We start from the raw sequence: 24,196 nt of genomic DNA, 5'->3' as shown, positions 1-24,196 counted from the left end.
CCCATCCCCCTTCTATAAGAATGTTCCCCTACCAACCCACCCGTTCCCACTTCCCTGGCCTGGCATTCCCCTACATGGGAGCATGGAGCCTTCACAGGCCCCTGATGGCTGACAAGGCCATCCTCTGCTACATATACAGCTGGAGCCATTGGTCCCTCCATGTGTACTCTGGTTGTGGTTTAGTCCTGGGGAGCTCAGGGGGTTATGGTTGGTTGATATCGTTGTTCTTCCTATAGGGCTGCAAACCCCTTCAGCTCCTTTCAGTCCTTCCCCTAACTCCTCCATTGCGGACGCTATGCCCAGTTGAATGGTTGGCTTTGAGTATCTGCCCCTGTATTTGTCAGGCTCTGGCAGAGCCTCTCAGGAGATAGCTATATCAAGTTCCTGTCAGAAAGCACTTGTTGGCATCCACTATTGTGTCTGGGTTTGGTAACTGTATATGGAATGGATCCCCGGGTGGGGCAGTCTCTGGATGGCCTTTCCTTCAGTCTCTGCTCCACACCTTGTCTCTGTATCTCCTCCTGTGGGTTTTTTGTTCCCCTTTTAATAAGGACTGAAGTATCCACACTTTGGTCTTCCTTCTTCTTGAGTTTCATGTGGACTGCGAATTGTATCTTGGGCATTCTGAGCTCTTGGGCTAATATTCACTTATCAGTGAGTGCATATCATGTGTGTTCTTTAGTGATTGGGTTACCTCACCCAGGATGATATTTTCACATTCCATTCATTTGCCTAAGAATTTCATGAATTCATTGTTTTTAATAGCTGAGTAGTACTCTAAAACTATTCTCAAGAATAAAAGAACTTCTGGGGGAATCACTATCTCTGACCTCAAGTTGTATTCCAGAGCAATACTGATAAAAAAAAAAAAAACAAAACAAAACAAAACAAAACTACATGGTATTGATACGGAGACAGCCAGGTAGATCAACGGAACAGAACTGAAGAACCAGAAATGAACCCACACACCTGTGGTCACTTGATCTTTGACAAGAGCTAAAACCATCTAGTGAAAAAAAGACAGCATTTTCAACAAATGGTGTTGGCCAACTGTAGAAGAATGCAAATCAATCCATTCTTATCTCCCTGGACAAAGTTCAAGTCCAAGTGGATCAAGGACCTCCACATAACACCAGATACATTGAATCTAAAAGAAGAACCTCAAGCACATGGGCACAGGGGAAAAGTTCCTGAACAAAACACCAATGGCTCATGCTATAAGATCAAGAATCGACAAATGGGACCTCAGAAAATTGCAAAGCTTCTGTAAGGCAAAAGACTGTCAATAGGAAAAAATGGCAATCAACAGATTGGGAAAAGATCTTTCCCAACCCTACATCTGACAGAGGGCTAATATCCAGTATATACAAAGAACTCAAGAAGCTAGACTCCAGAGAACCATATAACCCTATTAAAAATGGGGTGCAGAGTTAAACAAAGAATTCTCAACTGAGGAAACTCGAATGACTGTGATCAAAAATTTAGGTGACAGTAGATGCTGGTGATGACATGCAGAAAGAGGAACACTTTTTCATTGCTGGTGGGATTGCAAGCTGGTATGACCACTCTGGAAATCAGTCTGGTGGTTCCTCAGAAAATTGGACATAGTATCACCTGAGGACCCAGCTATAACACTCCTGGGCATATACCCAGATGTTCCAACATATAAGAAGGACGCATGTTCCACTATGTTCATAGCATCCTTATTTATAATAGCCAGAAGCTGGAAATAACCCAGATTTCCTTCAACAGAGGAATGGATACAGAAGACACACTTTTAATCCAGATCTTTTGGGGTTGGAAAATGAAACTTTAATCTGAGCCACTGTCAACCTAATGATGGACATGGAAGAAGGAAGCTCCCTCTCTTTGCCCACTTGTTCTCACTCTGCTGACAAGTATATTCCTTCACTGACACTAGAGCCCATTTCTTCAGGATTCCGGTGTGTGCCAAAGACCAGCTGAGACATCCAACCTTGTGAGCTAAACAATTATTGGATTCTCAGACCTTCCATTGGTAGACAGCCATTGTTGGACTAGCTGTATCACAGCTTATAAGCCATTCTAATATATCCCTTTTCTATCTATCTATGTGTAGATAGAAAAACATGATAGAAAGATAGATAGATAGATAGATAGATAGATAGATAGATAGATAGATAGATAGACGGACGGACAGACAGATAGTTAGACAGACTTTCATTCTGAAATCTCTGTTCCTTTAGAGAACCCTACTAGAGATTTTCAGTACCAGAAGTGGTTATAAAACAGAAGTATACAGATAAAATTGTTTGTTTGTTTGGCTTGATTTTTTTGAGATAAGAATAAACACTGGCTGTCCTAGAATTTGATCTGTAGACCAGGGCAGCCTCAAACTCAGAGATCTACCTGTCTGTGAAGGACAACATAAGCCCCATTTATCTCCATTTAAGGACTAGGTCTGATTCTTTAAAAAGGCTATAAGATACCAGCTCCAGGAACAAACCCTAAGTCCTAGAAATTTAGGTCATAAGACACCAGCTTCAGGAACACACCATAAAATCAAGTACAAGATTATAAACCCCCTTTCAAAGAACAGCCTGGGGATAATCAGAACAAAGGGGGGGAAATCCTATCTCAGAATGGGCCATTTATGCTGAGCAGCCTATCTTATTCTATGATTAAATGTTCTTGATGTAGGAATGCAGATCACTGACCACCTGCACCCGTCAATGAAATTTTAGATTACCTTATCCTTCTAGAGAGTTCCTTGGTTCCTTACAAGAAGTCCTGTGTGCCTTAGTTGCCATTTTAGAGAATGGTTGACCCCCTGCATGCTGGATGTTTCTGCAGAATAAACACTCTGTGTTTTTGCATACTGAGTTAAAGGGTCTTCCTTCAGCAATTTTTAGTTCCTTACACTTGTGCCTCTGAAGTTCTGGGATTAGAGGCATCCTCCACCTCACAGGTGGTTTCAAGGACTGATTTTTTTAATATCTGAAATCAACTTTGCAACTTGACAATCCCCACAGTTACTGAAGTCTCTCAATTTGCCAAAGCCTCTCCTGGAAGCTCAGAGACTATTCTAAACTCACGTGGTTAACTATATTACAAATTTAAGGAGATTAATTCATTTGATTATCCTGATTCACCAGGTGTGAGAGGCAATTGATTTGGTGACTCTGCATATAAGACTTCTGACAATTTGTAGACAAAATAAAAATGATGATACCTGTCAGTTGTTCTTACCCTTTCTGGATAAATTGACAAAGGATAAGAATGAGCTGTGATAAAACTAACCAACTTTTAACATCTCAGGGGACAGTGAAGGATAACAATGAACTTAGTGATAAAAACAGATGAGCGAGAACAGTCTTAAGAGTTTCCAAGTGTGCCCTGGAAGAGACTCTTCCCTCCAGCAGCCACAGAGCTCAAGTTGTAGAAAATTAAACTGAAGCTCTCATTATAAATTTGGCTCAGTTACAGTGAAAATTCATGCCCCAGCTTTGGAGGGTGTCAGCAGTTAAAGTAAGGGCATTAATTGGTAAAGAATGGAATCCTGTAACATGTGTGGGAAGACCCTATTGAAGCTGAGAACTATGAACCTTCCTACTCTCAAGGGTTCCTCTTACCCAAAGAAGTAGTCTCTCTACCCTAAACAGACTTGCTCTTACCCCCACCCACTGAAAATTGCCCTTTTCACCTTTGACTGAGGAAATCAATCCTCCATTGTTTGCTAAACCAGCAGTGACTGTCCCTGAAGGAAATGCCAAGCAGCTCAATACTGATGTCCCCCAGAGCCCACAAATAGTTGCCGCTAGATCAGTAACCAGACTAAAGGGTGAGAGAATCCTAAAGTGGTGTCTTCGAGTTTTACTGCTGTGAACAGACACCGTGACCAAGGCAATTCTTATAAAGACAACATTTAATTGGGATTGGCTTACAGGTTCAGAGGTTCATTCCATCATCATCAAGACAGAAATATGGCAACATCCAGGAAGGCAAGGTGCAGAACGGAGCTGAGCATTTTACATCTTCATCTGAACGCTGCTAGGAGAAGACTGCCTTCCAGGAAGCTAGGATGAGGGTCTAAAGAGCTTAATGAGTTAGCTAATTCATTCAAGCAGAAGTCTGAGGACTATGTATTGAATGGATATTAAGGATTTAAGATAATGGTGGAAGGAAAATAAAATGGAATCAGGCCTAAGTTTATTGATTTGAACACACTGAATGAAGACTCTAGGTTTAGTATATGTACTGGCCAGTTTTGTGTGTCCCTGGACTGGTGGTCCTGGGTTCTATAAGCAAGCAAGCTGAACAAGGCAGGGAAAGGAAGCCAGTAAGTAATATCCCTTCATGGCCTCTGCATCAGCTCCTGCCTCCAAGTTCCTGCCCTGTGTGAGTTTCTGTCCTGACTTCCTTTGATGATGAACAGTGATGTGGGTGTGAAAGCTGAATAAATACTTTCCTCACCAACTTGTTTCTCAGTCATGATGTTTTGTGCAGGAATACAAACCCTGACTAAGACAGCATGGAAGTTTACACAGTAAAAATGGGTGTCAAACATTGGTTTGAATGGTTGACTGAAACATTTGTCAAAAAATGCCCAATATCTTTTGGTTCAGTGTTGATGAAAGAATTTTCAGATTCTGGGAAATTGCAGTGCTTGAGTGGGTACACTGTGTAAAACCTAATCTTCCACAATAGGAAGTCACAGAAGACATGCCCTTCACTAATCCTTTAAGAGGTAAAATAATTAGAGAGACACCATCACATCTGAAGAGCTTTGCCAGACCTTAGGGTTCTTTAGAGATGCTGCTACTCAACTGGATGAATTAAATGCAATGGGTTTGATTGGGCATCAGAATCAAAGAGGCAAGATGGTAGCACTGAATCATCAAAGGCAAGGTGATGATAGTTTATTGTAATGGGATACATAGACAAAACAATGTTCATAATGGCCTAACCCTTAATGGTCAGCACAGGCAAAATGATTTTTATGCTTGCATGACTCATATGTACCTTGTGGTATTAGCTAATCAATCATAGCTTTTCCAGGCATGAAAAAGATAAGACGCCTACTATATTTTTGTTTAATCTATTTAAGTGGAAAATTCTCAAATGAAAGAAAAGCTACCTTGGATCATGGCAAAAGAGAATTTCAGCCTATCAACCAATCTGTAGACTGAACCAAATTTATAGACCCAGATACCTTTGAATGAAGGTACAACCAGGTTCCCCTGAGGAAGTACCTTGGTAAAATACCTGAAAGTTAACTGTTTTCTACTCCAGAGGTTCTAAACCTATGAATCTCAAACCCTTGGGGGTTTGCATATTAGATATCCTGCATATCAGATATTTATATTACAGCAAAATTACAGTTAAGAGGTAGTAACAAAATATTTAATTGTTGGGGATCACCACAACATGAGAAACCATAATAAAGGGTGGCAGCATTAGGAAGTTTGAGAACCACGCTCTGGTCCTTCCCTTGAAGGACCTATGGCCTTTTACAAAGGTAATTGTACACTGGGGAAAGGGAAATGTAGTGGCTATTCCTGGTTGACAACTTGACTATATCTGGAATGAACTATAATCTAGAATTGGAAGGCTCACCTATGTTTCTAATCAGGAGGCTCAGAGATATAAGTTTCTGACCTGGATCTTGGCATGGAGATCTTGAAGCATAGTGGCTATGAATTCCAGAATATTAAGACAAGGAGATCTCTAAATTCAAGATCATCTGGGATTAAAGACATGGAGGCACATGCCTTTAATCTGGGCCACACCCTCTGCTGGAGATCTATATAAGAACATTGGAAGAAGGATGATTTACTCACTCTTCCTTGCCTGCTTGTCTCGTGGGACTGAGCAACTGCTAGATCCATGGACTTCCATCCACAGCTGCTGCTGACCATTGTTGGGGAGTTGGACTACAGACTGTACGTCATTGACAAATTCCCTAACTATATAGAGACTGCCCATACATTCTGTGACTCTAGAGAACCCAGATTAATACAGGAAACAACTAGACTTTCTGGATTCTACTAAATACTGGATCTGAATTAATGCTGTTTTGGGGAATCCCAAATAAAACTGTGGCCCTTCAGTTAAAGTTAAGACTTTTGGAGGTGATTAGTACAGTTTTGGCTGAAGCCCGACTCCCAGTAGGTTCAGTCAGTTTTCAAATGACCCTGTAGTTATTTTCCCAGTCCCAGAATGTGCAATTGGGATAGTTGCAAGAACTCTCACGTTGTTTTCCTGGCCTTTGGTGTGCATGCAATTATAATTGGAAAGGCTAAATGGAAGCCTTTAGATATGTTGCCTCTGCCAGAGAAAATAAGGAATTAAAACTGGTATTGAATCCCTGGAGGAATTGCAGGAATATAGTACTACCATCAAGGACTTGAAAAATGAGGGTGTGGCTTGGTTCTCACCACATCTACCTTTAATTCTTCTATCTGGCTGGTGCAGAAGACAAATTGATTGTGGAGAATGACAGTTGTATATTGAAAACTCAGTCAAGAAGTGGCATTAATAGAAGCTGCTGTACCAGATATGGTATTCTTACATGTGCACATTAACACATCTCCTGGTACATGGTATGCAGCTAATTATCTAGCAAATCTTCTTTTCTTGGTGCTAGTCTGTAAGGATCATCAGAAGCAATTTACTTTCAGTTGGCAAGGCCAACAGTATACCTTTACAGTTTTATCTCAAAGATAAATTAACTGTCCAGCACTGTGTTATAACTTAAGTTAGAAGGGATCTTGATAGTCTGTCTCTCTCACAAAATACCACATTGATATTGGTCCACTATATTGATAGTGTTATGCTAATTGGACCCAGTGAGCAAGAGACAGCAACCACTTTGGATTTGCTAGTAATACCTATGCACATTAGAAGATGGTGTGATGGTTTAAATATGCTTGGCCCATGGGAAGTAGCATTATTAGGTGGTGTGGCCTTGTTGGGGTGGGTGTGGCCTTGTTGGGGTGTGGCCTTGATGAAGGAAGTGGGGCACTGTGGGGATGGGGTTTGAGGTTCTATGCTCTATTTCCACCCTGTGTGGAAGAGAGAACGTCCTCCTGGCTATCTGTGGAAGGCAATACCCTGTTGCTTCCTTTGGATCAATATGTAGAACTCTCAGCTCCTTCTGCACCATGCCTGCCTGGACGCTGCCATGCTTTCCCCCATGACAATAATGGACTGAACCTCGGAAACTGTAAGCCAGCCCCAGTGAAATGTTTTCTTTTATAAAGAGTTTTTGTTTGCAGTGGCATCTCTTTACAGCAACAAAACTCTAAGAAAAGATGGGAAATGAAGCCAATCAAACTTCAAGAGCCTTCTACCTTAGTGAAATTACTAGCAATGCAGTGGAGGGAGGGAAGACATTCAGAGATATTTCTTCCAAGGTGAAGGCTAAGTTATTGTCCCTAGCCCCTCCCACTAGCAAGAAGGAAGCATGTTTAGTTGGCAGTTTTGGATTCTAGAAGCAGCACATTCTTCACTTGTGTGTTTTACACCGGCCCATATAGCAAGTGTCTCAGAAAGCTGTCAATTTTGAGCGAGGCCAGAAATAGGAAAAAGATCAACACATCCAGGCTGCTATGCAGACATTTCTACCACTTGGACGGTATGATCCAAAAGACCTGATGCTACATGGGCTAATCTCAGTGGCAGAGATGCTACAGCAGGCCCCAAAGGTGAACCATAAAAAAGATCTTTGGGATTTTGGAGCAAGGCTCTACCACCAGCTGCAGACTATTCTCCCTTTGAGTGATAGCTATTGGTCTACTTTTGGGCCTCAGTGGAAACTGACCATTTGACCATGAGTCATTAAGTTACCATGTAACCAGAGCTGTTCATCATGAGCTGGGTGTTATCTGACTCAAGGCCGAACAGTCACAGCAGCAATCATCTATTATCAAATGGAAGTGGTATGTATGTGCCTGGGCCCATGCAGGACCTGAAGACACAAGCAAGTTACATGAAAAAGTTGCCCAGACACCTACCTACCTCTTTCTTTCTTTTTCTTTCTTTCTTTCTTTCTTTCTTTCTTTCTTTCTTTCTTTCTTTCTTTCTTTCTTTCTTTCTTTCTCTTTCTCTCCTTCCTTCCTTTCTTTCTGGTTTTTCTTTTTCTTTTGATTTGGTTTTCTTTCTTTCTTTTTTTTTTTTTAAGATTTATTTATTTACTATATGTAAGTACAGTGTAGCTGTCTTCAGACACCCCAGAAGAGGGCTTCAGATCTCATTACAGATGGTTGTGAGCCACCATGTGGTTGCTGGGATTTGAACTCAGGACCTTTAGAAGAGCAGTCAGTGCTCTTAACCACTGAGCCATCTCTCCAGCCCCTTGATTTGGTTTTCTTGAGACAGGGTTTCTCTGTGTAGCCCTGGCTGTCCTGGAACTCACTCTGTAGACCAGATTGACCTTGAACTCAGGAATCTGCCTGCCTCTGCCTCCCAAGTGCTGGGATTAAAGGTGTCAACGACCACTGGCCGGTGACACCTATGGTTTCTACTCCATATGCATCTATAGCCTCATGAGTTGTGCGCTATGATTGATTGACCAAGGAAGAGAAGACTAGAACCTGGTTTACTGATAGTTCTGCACATTATAAAGGCACCACCCACATATGGACAGCTGCCCCATCACAACCCCTATCTGGAACAACCTTGAAACTTTCATAGTGAGAAGACCTCTTTCCAGGAGCCACAACAAACATTCCACTGAACTAGAAGCTCAGACTTCTCCCAGGCTACTTTGTACTTCTGATGCCCTTGAGCCAACAGACTAAGAAAGTAGTAATAGTCTTAGAAAGAGTGGTTGATCCAGATTACCATAGGGGGAATTGGATTGCTTCTCCACAATGGAGGTAAGAAAGATTATGTCAGCTCCTTTAGGGCATCTCTTGGTGCCACCAGTCCGAGGATTAAAGCCTATGGGAAACTAATCCAGGCAGGATGACAAAAGGCACAGATCCTTCAAAAATGAAGGTATTCAGGACAGCCAGGGCCACACAGAGAAACCCTGTCTTGAAAAAACAAAACAAAACAAAACAAAAAAGAGAAGGTATTAGTCACTCCTTGAGAAACAAGAGTCAAACTTGTGGAGGTGCTTGCTGAAGGTAGAGGAAATACAGAATGGGTAGTAGAGGTAGGTAGTTATAAGTACCATATAAGATTATGTGAACAATTGCAGAAAAAGAGGATTATAACTGATTTGCGTTTCTGTTGTATTTTGTTAAGAATGAGTTCATATAATATTTGTTTTCTTTTCTCAATTACTTTATCATATGATGTAACATCAATTAGGCATAGTTATGACCTGATTAAATATGTAATGTGTTTGCAATTGTACATGAAATAGTTATACTATGTCCTGGTTATTGTTTTCATTTGGAAATTAGTTGACAAGGAATGAATTTATTTTGACTATTCTTGGTTGTTAACTACATCTGGAATAATTTAAAGCTCAAAAATGGAGGGCACACCTGTGAAGGATTTCTGTTTAATTTGAAGTGAGAGGATCTCTTCCTAATTCAGATCTTTGAGGTAGGAAGACACACCTTCCATTCAGATCTTTAGCAAAGATCTAATCTAGTCCACACTTTCTGCTGGAGCCAAAGTACACAGAAGAAGGAAGCTTTTGTTCTTTTCCTGCTTGCTAGCAAGCCTAGCCCTTTACTGGTATTAGAGCTAGGATTCCAGTGTACACTGAAAACCAACTGAGACATCCAGCCTTAGGGTCTGAGCAGCCACTGTGTTCTTGAACTTTGCACTCAAAGGAGCCATGGCTGGGTTAGCTGGTCTTCAGCCTGCAAGTCATTCTAATAAATCACCTTTCTATATCGATTCATTCTATAAATGGTTAGTCTAGAGAACCCTGACTAATACTAGGAGTACTCTCAAAGAAATCTGAATACACTCAACTTTTTGGATTTTTGTGGGTGGGTTTTTTTGTTTTTGTTTTTTGATGGTGCGCTATGAGAAACTAGGATTTTGACACACTGGTAGGGAGCGGGCTATGGGAAGGTAATATAAAGATGGCAAAACAGCAGGCTTCTTCCTCACCATCCAGATTTGAGATTAGTACCCAGCAATTTAAAACAAAGGCCCTGTAGGCTTCCAGACGCCTAGCGGCAGACCCCCTGCTGAGAGACTGGCTCAACTGGTTCAAGGCGGGATCAGGGCTGGTTACACCACTGTTGCAGCTAATTAACCATACCCCTAACAGTGCTTGAAAGGTCAGCTTGAGACTTTTAATTCCTGTGAGTGAGAAAACTTACTGGTGAGAAAGTGCAAAGAATTGTAAAATACTCGGAAAATATATTTAGTTTCTGCCTTCAATAACTACATATTTAACGGGTACATATTAATATGGAACATTAAGTACTAAAACATAGGAAGGGCAAAATATGTGGATATATCATTCTTAATTTTTGTTTTCATTTTGTGTTTGGGTGTTTTGCCTGCGTTTATTCCCACCATGTGTACTCAGTGCCTGAGGAGACCGGATCCCTTGAAATTCAAGTTCCATCATGAACCATCATGTGGGTGCTGTAATTGAACCCAGGGCTAATGGAAAGGCAGCCACTGCTCTTTGCTGCTGGTCCATGTCTCCAGACCCTCAATTACTGTTGAATGAATCTGAACAGCCTAGCCAACTAAGATACACTCACACGTTCATATACCCTGCCTGTTTCTGTATTCTGAATGTATTCCATTCCTAACAATTTTCTTTTAAAAAACAAAATTGGCAGTATCAAATAGTCACACACACAAGCACCCATACGTACTTCAAAAGAAGGGTATTACATAACCCTTCTAAAGTTGATTTCTCAGTATTTCAAAATCTCTTTGAACTCGTTCAGTATCAGTATATAAAAGCCCCAAACATCATTTATTGATAAACATTTCCCATTGTTAAGAACGTTACATCGGTTAAAAAAATTACTAGCTACCTTCATGCTAGCTCTCTAGATCCTAGAAATCCAGCACATCTTTCAAGTTGCGTTTATTAAGGCGCTGACGAAGCGCTGTTAGGATAACTCAAGTTCGAGTCCCTTCTATCAGGTGTTAGTTGACCTGCTATTAATCCTAGCGCTAAGGATTACTGTTCTGTCCTTTCAGACGTCTGCCTAAAGGACCTAAATCCTTATGGAAGTTTCTCAAACCTCTCAAATGTAATCCTTTCAGGAACTCCAGACATTTGGGATTAAAATTTTCATCCTGGCCCTCGCTAGGGAAAACCCAACGTCCCAGACCCAAGCAAGGATCTTCTAGGACAATAGAGAACTGTGATGCAAAAGAATTCCTTACAGTAGAGGGCCAGGAGAATACGCAGAGGCGCGATTTCTCATTAGCATGGGTAAATCTATCTCCAGCATGTGGCCTGCTGGGGGCTGACTGGTGCGCTCGGCACGTCTCCCCGGACGTGCGGGACAGGGGGTTGTTTTCCTGGTCAGGTCCGCACATCCGCCGCTGCGCACACGCCTAACTTCGGAAGGCAAAGCGCAGACGCAGCCCCCCTCCCCGGGGAGGGGCGGAGCAGCCGCAAGTTCCGGGTCGTAAACGGAAGTGGACGAATTTGAATTCTGCGAGCCGTTGGATGGGGCTGAGCCGGGTGGGCGTGCTGCAGCGCTGCGGTCTACGTGAGCGGTAACGCAGCGACCCTGGACTTCTGCTCCGCGCCTGGTGAGGACGTGTCCGGGAGGGTCGGAGGGTCCCGGGCGGCAGGGTAGGTATGAGCGGTAGGGGCTTCTCCATGCGCTGGACGGTGCTCACTGCAGCTGTCGAGCCCCGAGCTACTCTTTATTAAAGACAAGAAGAGGGAGGGTTTCACGGAGTTGTGCTGGTTGTGGCTCCCAGTTGCTCCCGAGACCCGTCCGTCACCGCTGCGAAATGACAGCCTTGAAAAGCCTCGAGGGGATTTAAGCTGAAATCCGAGTATCCTTTGTGTTTAAAACCGGGGTATTTTTCTTTCACACTTTGACATTTCTTGTGCACCGCAAAAATCTGAGCCCTATTGCTCATTTAAACAGGCTACAGTAGCAGCGGTGGCTCACAGATGTTAAGTTTGCTAACAATGGGGATAAGATCTAGTGTCACCCCCAACCCCCACCCGTCCTGTCCGGTCCCCGCTTTTCACTGTCTTCATTCATTGGGTGACCGCGTTATTATCGAGTTATTTTAGAGGAACTCAGTGCCTCAAGAATTGAGTTTTCTTCGAGCGTTTTTGCTTGGGTTTTCTTTTTGTTCATCTTTTTATGATGAACTGAAAACAAACCCCGACAAAAAGCCATACTGTTTTTGAACAGCTTAGATGTGCACGGTAACCATAAACTTTCTTCTGAAAGAAGTTCTGTATTTTGCCTTATTGAAAAGTGTCAGGTTGCTTGTGTGCTTTGTAGAAAAAAGATACAGAGATCCTTTTAAGGTTTTAGCAACTGGTAATGTGTCATCAAAATGTATAAATTTTCTTAAAATTTATCTTAAAGTGGCACTCAGTAACATGCAAAGCAAAATATATTTCTTCCTCCTTCATGCCTGCTAATGAATGTTTTCAGTATTCACCAGGAAGGAAAAAAAAAATAAATAGCAAGATCATTGAAATGAAAGTGACTTCAATGTGGCAGCCACAAAGCTATTGCCTGTTCTTTCCCAGAGAGTGCAGGCAAATCTGCTAGCTTCATAAGCGGTACCAGAAAGTCACCTGTTTTAGATTTTCTGTGTCCTAATGTGCTTTCCTTAGTTGTTTTTTTTTTTTTTTAACCCTACATCAATAAATGTCCCACTTCATTGTATGCATACTCCTATAAAGGTTTCTTCAATGCTGGTGCCAGTACTCAACCTTCACAGATTTTAACTTTCTAGAGGGTGGACTCGGATAATTGCCTTTTAACTGAAAAGTTAGATTATTCTACCAGAGGTTTAAAAACACGGTCTTCCTAGAAAAACCCAGTAATTTATTAGTTAAAAACATAAACAACTAGAACCAGACTTCTTGCTTCCAATTCCTAACTACTAACTGCTACCTCCTAACTGTGACCTTGGCTGTTTAACCTCCCCAATTCGAGTCTCTTAAGTGTGTAATGGGGGAAAAGACTTCCTTGTATAATTATTGTGGCAACTCAAGGAACTATTACATGTATATGAAGCATGGTTATTTAGAGCAGATGTCTTAAGATATGGCTACTAACCATGGTACAACATCAGCGTGCATTTTCATTAACCTTTCAGTGTGTATGAGATACTTACAGTTTTCATAAGTAAACAAACTAGGATCTAGTAGTTTGTTCTTATTTAAGTAAGAAAAGTGAAGATCAGAAACTAGATTAAACCAAAAAATTAGTTTGTGTGTGTGTGTGTGTGTATGTGTATGTGTGTGTGTATGTGTGTATGTATATGCATGCATGCTTTATGGTCAGAGGCATTGTGATCCAGTATGTAGGGATCAAGAGAACTTGTTTTCACTTATGAGAGTCAGCTTTTTCCTTCCACCCTGTTGGTTCCAGGAATCAAATGCAATCAGCTGAGCCATTTTGACTGTCCTAAAAGAAAACATTTTGCAAGTAATACTTTGTCTCATTCTTCTGTCTCCAGCTGCTATTTTGAAAAATTTCCAGGGTTTTCCCTTTTTTTCAATATCTGATTCAAATCTCAGCTTCTTTAAAAAAAAAAAAAAAAGGCCATTGCAGCCTGGCTGCAGACAGTCCAACTCCAAACTCAAGTGATATACACAAATGTGAGAAATAAATACTGAAGGTGTATTTTTATGTTTGATGCTGTTTGTGTGTGAAAGTGAGTGATGTACACAGTATAGTTAATGAGTTCATGAGAACTAAAATGCAGAACAGCTTGCTGTTCGTTTTACTTAGAACTGAAGACCTTACTATCTTGCCTTCATTCTTTTCTGTTAAAAAAAAAATCTGTCCAGTAATGTTGGGCCATCCTTTTAAAGACTACTGGCTAGGGTGATCTGCAAACTATATTCTTCCATCTGCAGAGAAAATGGTACACCTATATGAATTAAGCTTGTATACTTAACACAAGTCTAGAATTAGATCATTCACATGATTTCTCCTTGGATTTTGGAGATGGAATACTACAAGTTTTTGGAATCCAAGCTGCAGAGATCTTTTTGTATGTTTGGATGACACTAGAATTGTGGAGAGTGGGTATAGTGATCCAGTCTGTAGACATCAAAAGAACCTGTTTCCTGGGGATCACTTACATATAAAAATCAGTACACGCTGGCAGCTTGTTTGTTTTCTTCTTAAAGGGATATCACTAATATAAAATTCATCTGGCAATTCAATTTGTAAGCAGTACACACATAATTTATCTTAGGGGTATGGTTAAAGGCATTTTAGTGATATTCTGTTGTACAGATGTGCAGGAGTGTTTAAATCCATTCATCTATCAGTGCATATTTAGATCACCTGTGAGATTTTAGCCATCACAGAAGACTACTTGGATGTAGTGTGCAGTGATTATGCTTTTATCCAGAGTATGAGAGGAAAAGTGGTACACTCAACATTTTCCAGGTGAGATTCACATGAAATCAACCATTGTAAATAAACTGTTCACTGACAGTGAACATGATGTAAAGCCCTCACCTCTGCCTTGTTGAAAAAAACCGGTCATAACAAAAAAGGTAACTAAAGATTTCAGCCTCTTTCCTAATGAGTCTCCCATTTCATATAGATTTAATGTCTCCCTTTTTTCACTTCATTGTATTAATTTTTGATTAGTATTTTGGTTACTTTGGCCAAGAGTGTCAATTGTATTTCAAATCAAATCATTTCTTGAGTCTGTGTTAGTTCTGTAACTCTTGTGTTAATTTTGTCCTGCCCCTTCTGACTGCTGCTTTGGCACTTGGTCTCTGTTTTTCTAGGTCTTTGAAGTGAGTCATTGAGTTCTCTGGTTTTAATAATGTAAGCATGCCTGGCCGTGAACTTTTACTGTTTCTTTTTGGGGACTAGAAGCTCCCACAGGTCTGCAGTCACTGTGCTAAAGCCAATCCTGCTTTTACTGTTTCTTAAAGGCGCCAATAAGTTATATTTTCTTTTTCACGTGATTGTAAATTTATTTACTATATGTTTCTAAGTTTTTTCAAGTTCATCAATTATCTAGTAATTTAAGACTACTACATTTCATAATTTATTTCTGTTGATTTCTAATCTTTTATTATGATCTGATCTAAGTATAAGAAATGCTAGCCGGGCGGTGGTGGCACATGCCTGTAGGCAGAGGCAGGCGGATTTCTAAGTTGGAGGCCAGCCTGGTCTACAGGGTGAGTTCCAGGACAGCCAGGGCTATACAGAGAAAAACCCTGTCTTGGAAAAAAACAAATTCCAAAAAAAAAAAGTTTTTGTGCACTTTGGCGCTCTTTCAGTCTTTCTTAAGCATAATCTGTTATTCATTATACACAAATTAAAGAAGCTAATAGTTCACCTTACTCCACAACCCTCTCGAACTTTTCTTTCTGTTAAAGCCTTGTAAATGTACATGAATGTTTGTCTCCTGTGTGTCTGTGCCTCATGCATGCCTGGTGCCTATAGAGGTCAAATGAGGGCATTGGGTCACCTGGAGCTGGAGTAAGAGGTGGTTGTAAGCCACCATGTGCGTGTTAGGAACTAACCCCTTAACTAACTGTTCAGCCATCTCTCCATCTGTCTAGCAAATCTTAATTCATGTTGCCGATTTTCTTGTTTACTTTTTCTAGAAATGTACTTTTAGTTTTTGAGGCAGGATCTCACTGTTGTAGTCTTGGCTGGCATGAAGCTCATTGTGAAGATGAGTCTAGCCATGGACTCACAGAAATTCCCCAGCCTTTACCTCTTGAGTGCTGATACCAGGCATCTACCACCATGCTCAGCCAAGATGTACTTTTAGAATGTATATATTAGATCTGTGATCCAGTTCTTGGTTTCTATTTCTGAATCTGTTTGAATGTTTTATTCAGCTATTTTGTGGTGGCTTCTACTTGCATTAACTTTTTCTGGTGTTAGGAATCAAACCCTGGGCTCCCTGTGTACTACCCTTGCCTTATATAGCAGGGCTATGCCTTAGCTCTGTTTTCGTATTCTGCTGCCTTTACTGAGTTGTATTCCTTATGCATCATGAACATAAATCCTTTGTCAGGTACATTCTGCAAATATTTTTTCCATGTGTGTCTTTCCATTTTCCTAACTTGGAAGATTCTTTTTTTGCCAGGATCAAAACAAGTTTTTTCTCTTAGAACATTAATGTTTTTGATGTAGTTTTTCTGTATGCAAGTCAGTGTTTATTTTTTCCGCCCAAATAAAAAGTCAGTTATTTCTATAGTATTTATTGCATAGACTGTCAGTTCGGGAGTTTAATTACCTTGCTTTCTTTGTTGGGTAGCCATTAGGCGGAGTGGAAGGGAATGTGGCTTACTTTGTTATATTACCCATCTATTAACACTCAAAATCACCTCTGAAACTTGGTTTAAAATGAAACAAATCATCTTAGTATCTATCTCTGGGTCAAGAATTAGGGACCACCTCAGGGCCTCTCTGCAGTTACTTCAGAATCTCAGCAGAAGTCTGACAGATATGCTTACATCATAAAGCTCGTGTCTACAGCAGAGACCTGCATTCCACACTGAGCGCCTCGGAAGCTCTTGTCATCTGGCAGCAAGTGTCTTGACATGACAAGAGATCAAGGAGGAAGGAACTGACTTACGGCAGTGAGAGTATGAATGGCGTGAGCACTGCTGAGCAGGACAGCTGGCAAGTGCAGCCTGCACTGTAGACTCACTCCCAGCAGTGCTGGACAGGGACTAGCACAGGAGCCGCAGGGGAGCCGCATGGCTGCTCGCAGGAAGCCAGGGGCTCCCTCCCGAACAGGAAACAGGTTTTTAAATTAAGTAAAATGTGCTTTGTTTTACACAGGAGTTGTATTTCTGGACAGATACTGTTCTAACGTAGCAAAAGGAAGGGTGGAAAGGAAAAGATGCTTGACGGGTATTAGTTTCATATATATTCAGAAGTGTAAGAGTCCAGGCAGTTCTTCCTTGTGTAGGACTTAGTGGTCACTGCAGGGCATCCCACAATCCTAGTACTTAGGTGTTTTAATAAATATTCTCTCCAGTATCTTCAAATCTATCACTTTACTTGAACTATTACTTGTTCAAAAGTGAGGGAGTTACCTACTATACTATAGTATGAAATGATTATATATCTGTTTATAATCATATACTGACTAAATTTAATAAAATCGTTAATTTGTGATTTTTGAAATTAAGATATCAATATGCTCTTATTTTTTCCTAGTAAAATGAATGATAATAAACCCGATAATTCACAAAGTCTTGGTAAGTAACTGAATTTAAAATATTTTTATTATAATAAAATCCATTTAGACTGCTATCCAGCCAGTAAGAATGAGTTTTCTGATGCATGCTTAGTTAATAACTGCTATTGAATTATAATGATTATGTTTATTTCCACAAAGTAAATTTGCTGCTAGAAGACATTTTGCCAAATTTATTTTTCTATACTTTATATGATTTATCTCATATACTTTGAATTTGAATAAACTTTAATTTTTAATGGTTTTCCCTTTGATAAGTGAGGACAATATAAGCAGTAGACAAAGTCTAGCATAAAAGAAATTTTTGTTTGTTTTTTTGAGACGGGGTTTCTCTGTGTAGCCCTGGCTGTCCTGGAACTCACTCTGTAGACCAGGCTGGCCTTGAACACAGAAATCTGCCTGCCTCTGCCTCCCAAGTGTTTAGCGTGTGCCACCACTGTCTGGCAAAAGGAAAATTTCTAAGTTTACAATTTTCCCTGTTGATACATAGCTGTTTTAAAAACAGAATCTGTTGACGTGCTATCATGAATGATGAAGAATCTAAATTATCACTGTGTACTTGTATACACTACTCCTCCGTTTAGGCTTTGTGGAGCTTTTGTTTGTTTTGTTTTGAGACAGTCTCACTATGTTTTTTTCTGACTAGCAAATGTACTCACCAGGCCAGCCTTGAACTCACAGAAATCTACTCATTCTCCCGCACTTGTGCTGGGATCAAAGGTGTGTGCCACCATGCTATGCCTAGCTCTTTGTTTTTTCTGGGTTTTTTGTTTGTTTGTTTGTTTGTTTGTTTTGTTTTTGAGATCAGATCTCACTGAATCTTGAGCTCCTCCATTTGACTCAACTGCCTAGGAGAGGATCCAAGTTTCTGGTTCCTTGGCACAGGAATTATAGACATGCACAATTGACTACCTTTTTATAGGTGCTACAGATTCAAACTCGTGCTTGTGTGACAAACCTTATGCCAGCTACCTTAATATTCTCTTGACAATCATTTTTATTGTATGTGTTGACTCCTCCACCTTATTTTGAATAAGGAACTTTACTCCTACCAACTCTTGTACCCCACATATCTATTTTCTTGTCACGTTATGCCTCCTGATTATATCTGCAGTGTCAGGAGTTGGGAAATGTTGATTATGTATGCAATACTGTAGTACATTTGCTGAATGTATTCTTACTCCAACCTAACTTAATTTCCCTCCAGGTTAATGCCTCTAGTCTTAACTTAGGTCAGTGTGCTTAATAGGAACCAGTGTTTGCTGTAGTAAAAAGTAATTTTAACAGTAAATACAATGGATTAGAATAGTTTTAATGAATTTTAACTAGTCTGCTATAAAAATTAGAAAGTAGTCTGTTATAAATACTTGAACTGGGGTGTCTTGTGCCTTCAGCCCCTTTACTGAGTCAAGGTCTTCTTAAAGTATTGGGTGTGGATGCACCTCAAGGTCCTCCAGCAGCGGAAGTTTGTTTTTCTTGTGTTTTTATGAGCTTGGTCTGTTGGTGCACACAAGACCCCTGCACACTTCAGTACGTGTGTGAGCTTTTTACACACTTACTCCTGTGTAGATCCATTCTTTCCAACTTCTAAACCAGTTTTGTGGGCCTATCAGCTGCTTGCCTTAGACTTTTGCCGCTATTGTTTGTGTTTAACCCTAAGAGAATTCTGATGCTGGTAAAACAAGCAGGCATTTGACCTCATCTCTTAGGGAGCTACCACATAGGTAAAAGCATAACGACATTTATCTAGGAATGAGGTCTGTGGTACTTCCTTTAAGATTGGCAGTCTGTTACCATAGACGTGAACCAACCAAGGCCATCTAGACAGCATTGAACTGGGGGTAAAGTACTTGTCATGCTGGTCTGAATGCTTGGGTTCCCATCTCCAGAACTCACATAAAGTTGGGCGTGGTCGCACATGACTATAACCTAGAGTTCTACAGAGATGTGAGGCATAGACAGGACACTCCTGGGAGGCTCATGAATCAGCTAGCTGACACATAAAGCAGCAGTTAACAGGAAAAGGGAGTACTGAAACCGTTGAGGTGTCTTCCATATATGTACTGTGACCACTGTTTACATGTGTACACTTGTGCACATGCATGTACATTTCAGAGAAGCACTAATTCTATAAATTATTTTGTAATTTTAAATTTGCTTTTTTTTTTGCTATTAGCTTGTGTTTTCTGCCGAAAAAATGATGACTGTCCCAATAAATATGGAGAAAAGAAAACGTGTGAAAAATGGAATTTCAGTGTCCACTACTACTGTTTGGTAAGTCAGGTGGTATGAGTTGCCACTTAATTGGTCATGAAAATAGTAATATATTCATTTGTTAATTCAACCTGTTTTCTTGGAGTGTATTTTCTAATTGAGAATATATTCATAGTTAATGTCAAGTGGAATTTGGCAGAGAGGTAAAGAAGAAGAAGGAGTTTATGGCTTCCTAATAGAAGATATCCAGAAGGAAGTCAATAGAGCTTCTAAACTGGTAAGTTCTTGTTTATTCATTACACTGAGTACCACAGGTGCTGCTAATGCAGCCTTGGGAAGTTTCTTCAGTCAGTCCCTGGATTAGAAATTTATGACTATAGTGTCTTATTCTAAGGGCTATTTTTATCAAATGTGATGGTGGTTTTTTGTTTTGTTTTGTTGTTTGTTTGTTTGTTTGTATTTTGTTTTCCGAGGCAGGGTTTCTTTGTGTAGCCCTGGCTGTCCTGGAACTCACACTATAAGACGAGGCTGGCCTGGAAATCCACCTGTCTCTGCCTCCCAAGTGCTGGGATTACAGGCGTGCACCACCACTTCCAGGTGTGATGGGTTTTTATAAACATGTTTATATTTTTACAAAAGAAGAATTTAACCTACACTGAAAAAAAATTATCAGAAGGGAACTTGTGTTCATTATTTCACTCATTTTTGGTTTGATTTAGTTTTAGTTTTTGAAGTTGATCTCCAAGGATTGTTCATCTCTTTTTCCCCAACCCCTTGTCTGCTTTTATTTAGTCCATTAAAAATTATTATTGGCATGTGTTAAATGTACAAACGAATGAGTTACCTAATTTTGATATATACATATCTCTAGAGATAGATAGACAGATGGAATATATTTGTATCGCATTTGCCTCCATTGCCTCTTACTCCTGTGGGTCCCTTCCCCTCGTTCTCTTTTACGTTCATGGTCTTGTTGTTTTGATGACCTGAGTTTTATGGAGAGAACATAAAGCATCCTGGGTGAACCTTTATTCACAGGAGCATGGGCTCCTCACAGTGGCAATACCAGGAAAGAAAATGTCCCTCCCTCCCCTAGCTGCCATTATCTTCCTGTAGAAACTCAGAAAGTTTCTGACCCCGATTTACACCAACCTCCCTAGCTGCCATCATCTGCCTAAACAGCTTAGAGGCAGCAGGGAGACCTATGAACTCTTCCCAAGATGGGATGCTGACAGGCCAATCTTGGGGCGCATTGGTGCTGGTAATGACAACTGCTGTGAGGGTGGGGGCGAGAGCAGTCCCCTGTTCCACGGCACCGGTGCACTTCCCTCCTCCCTCTGCTGCTTCTACCCTGTGTTCTATGCTGGGAGCCAGTGAAGAGTGGACACTTAATGTCCTTTATTAAGAGTTTGATCTTCTCCAGAATGACCTATTTTCTTATGGTTCCTGTCTTAGGCTATTCTGTGATGAAACATGACCAAAAGCGACTTGGAGAGAAAAGGATTTATTTGGCTTACACTTCCACATCACTGTTCTTTAAAGGAACTCAAACAGGGACCTGGGGGCAGGGGCTAAGAGTGCAGGGCTTTACTAACTTGCCCCCTAGGACTTACCCAAGCCCTCTCCCCCCACCCCTGACTTTAAAAAAAAAATTAGAATTCAGCATCACCAGCCTAGGGGTGGCTCCACCTAGAGTGGGTCTTCCCAGTCAGTCACTAATTAAGAAAATGCCCCTCAGGTTTGTCTACAGCTGGATCTTATGGAGGCGTTTTCTCAGTTAAGGTTCCTTCCTCTCTAGCTAGCTCAGTCCCCCTTAATACTCTCTCTCTCTCTCTCTCTCTCACACACACACACACACACACACACACACACACACCCATACACACTCAATTTTAGGATTTGCTAAATTTGTTACAATATCTACTTTTGAGTTTGGGTTGTTTTGTTTAATGCAATAGCTTCCATTACTTTCCATTTTTGTGCCAATATCTGCAAAAAAAATATAGTCTGTATTTGGTCTGAGTAGAAATAATGAAAGTTGAAGACTGAAAAAGTTGAAAATACTAGAAGTTCTTTTCAAGGAATGTGATACTAGATACTGATTTATATAGTAAACAGTTTAGATATGATAATTTACCATTTTTCTCATTTCAGGACAAAAAGTACTAAAATATTGTAGCTCAAGAACTCAGGTCACAAAAACACTGAAGTCACTTAGATTAATGACAAGAGTTAAATTAGCATGGAGAAAGCCTTTGACTCAAGTTCCAAAAGTCTTGAGCTAGAAGAAAGACTGGGTAACAGAAGACTAGTTATCATTATCATTAGTTACAAATGACCTAGTTTGTGATGCCCTGCAATCTCTAACATAGCCCAGTTCTTCCTCCCAGCCCCATTCTTGCAGAAATAAAGACTCAGACTCAAAATATATTTCCAAATACTTTGGTCATATTGCTAGGCTCTTCAATGACTAGGATCATAACTGAAGGTAATCCATTGATTTGAATCTACATTCTGCTGTGTCTAGTTCCTGTCCTCAGGTACCATGTGTCCATCCCCTCATTTCTTTGGCAGCTCTTCTGCTTGGCTCTTTCCTAGAATCTTCATCTTTCTTGGATGTCCCACCTCTACTTCCTGCCTAAGCCATGGGCCATAGGCATTTTTATTGACAGGTGATGCATACTCTACAAAGAACTATCTTTCTCTCCCCTGTCACTATAGTCCATTCTCAATGTGTCCCAGTTGTGAGAAGTAAGGTTGATGGGGACACACGGCAGTGTCACTCAGGAAGACTTCACACAACGCATACACAGGAAACATTTATTTGCTGAGACAGTCATTTTTAAGATGTCATATGTAAAGACATTGGGTTAGTGGTTGGCATAAAGGGAGCCAATGGTGAAATAGAGAATTTGGGGCTCTAGAGGAACATCCTCTGAATGGTTCCAATAAGCCAAAGGACTTGGTTGAGGTGCAGTACCAAGATTCCTTAACCTCTTAATAGCAAACTTGGAATTAAGGGTAGTCTGTCTTACGTTTTTGTAGCAGCAAGTTTTCTTAATATAGCCAAATCCTCTGAGTACACTGTGAGCCTTTGGGAATATTTTCACCTGAGAGAAGTGTTACCACACCAGAAAAAGGTATCAGATCCCATTAGAGATGGTTGTGAGCCACCATGTGGTTGCTGGGAATTTCACTCAGGACCTCTGAAACAAGGAGGCAGTACTCCTCGTTTACTGCTGAGTAATCTCAGCCGCAGTGTATTTTATCTTTAATTTCCATGATATGATACAGCTTTTTGAGGGAAGTTTCTCAAGACAGAAACCCAGGGACCGGAAATAAAAAAGACAGGAGGTGTGCCGCTTGCTCACTCGCTCGCTGCCCATGGCTTGCTCAGCCTGCTTTCCTCCACAGCCCAGGAGCAGCAGCCCCGCCACAGTGGTGGAGATCCCACACCCTACAGGCCATCTGAGGAAGGCATTTTATTAAACTGAGGCTGCTTTTCTCTGATAGCCTAGACTGTGTCAAACTGAAAAAAAGGAAAAACCTACCAAACGCAGATCTTAAAACTTTGTCATTTGGGTTAGGATAGAGTGTACTATAGCAATAATTTTCAGTCTTTTTGCAAGGAACATTCATTTTATATTATACTCCTGTTTTCATATTTCTTCTAGAAGTGTACAGTTTGCAAGAAAAATGGTGCTTCGATCGGATGTGTTGTACCCCAGTGTAAACGAAGTTATCACTTGCCTTGTGGACTTCAGAAAGAATGTATTTTCCAGTTCACTGACAACTTTGCGTGAGTTATTTAACTGTTAATTAAATATTAAATATGAGGAGCTGGAACATGCTTGAGCAGTAAGAACACTGCCTGCTCTTCCATGGGGTCCAAGCCACGCTTCCAGCACCTGCCTGGCATCTTGAAACAGTCTGAAACTTTTGTTCCAGGGGATCCAATACTATCTTCTGTCCTTCGTGGGCACCTGGCATACAGTTGTTGTGCTGATGTATATGCTGGCAAAATGCCTTGTATACATTTAAAGAAATTTTAACTAAAAAAATTAAATATAAATTTTAAAGAATAATGAGAAATGGCCCAAAGATATAGTTCCCATGTACAATTACATGGGATTTCTTCTGCAGTTAAGTATCTGGTAAAACTTGAGTTGCAAGGTCTGAGATGGACCCCAAGATTATTACTCACATTCAACTTTCAGCTCTAGGATGAACTTCTGATTTTTACTTCTGTGAAACATTTTATATCACAAGGTTCAGAAATTAAATTGCCCTATAAACTTGGTAGAGTTAAAAAAAATTGCTATGGCATACCCCTTTGAGTACAGCTTCAAACATGGAAGATTTTGTCAATTTTGGCATTTGATACCATGAGTATTTCTTGAGTCTTCATATTTCTATTTATATAATGGTTAGACAAAATGGGGGGGGGGAAGCCTTAGAAAATACAAAGGAGAGAAGTAGATTAGGAAGTTTGTTACTTGCATATGACATGTCACCTGATGGATGTTGTTATGTTCTTGTATGTTAAGTGATACTGAATATACAGTAGTGTGTACTCCCTGGGTAAAGGGTAAATCGACTCTATTAGTAATAAAGTATTGGTACTAGTCTGTGACCACCACGAAGTTTGTTTCAAAGC

At 40.5% G+C, this 24,196-nt stretch overlaps 1 protein-coding gene across 4 annotated transcripts in view; it reads left to right on the top strand.

Moving 5' to 3' along the window:
• Window positions 1-11,561: 11,561 nt before the first annotated feature.
• G2e3 (G2/M-phase specific E3 ubiquitin protein ligase) overlaps window positions 11,562-24,196 on the top strand; it is a 30,668-nt gene continuing 18,033 nt past the window's right edge. For 3 of the 4 annotated variants that reach the window (XM_052185893.1, XM_052185891.1, XM_052185894.1), the window contains exons 1-5: window positions 11,562-11,679; window positions 17,286-17,326; window positions 19,502-19,599; window positions 19,715-19,816; window positions 23,214-23,338. In XM_052185893.1, the coding sequence (XP_052041853.1) occupies window positions 17,290-17,326; window positions 19,502-19,599; window positions 19,715-19,816; window positions 23,214-23,338 (362 nt within the window). In that variant the 5' untranslated portion in view covers window positions 11,562-11,679; window positions 17,286-17,289. Of the gene's footprint in view, window positions 11,723-17,285; window positions 17,327-19,501; window positions 19,600-19,714; window positions 19,817-23,213; window positions 23,339-24,196 lie in introns of all 4 variants that reach the window. The other variant, XM_052185892.1, reaches the window with a different exon arrangement.

Source organism: Apodemus sylvaticus, chromosome 6 (genome assembly GCF_947179515.1).
Source record: "Apodemus sylvaticus chromosome 6, mApoSyl1.1, whole genome shotgun sequence".
Lineage (NCBI taxonomy): Eukaryota > Metazoa > Chordata > Mammalia > Rodentia > Muridae > Apodemus > Apodemus sylvaticus.
Note: the sequence above shows the minus strand (reverse complement) of the source record. Positions and strands in the feature narration are given on the sequence as shown.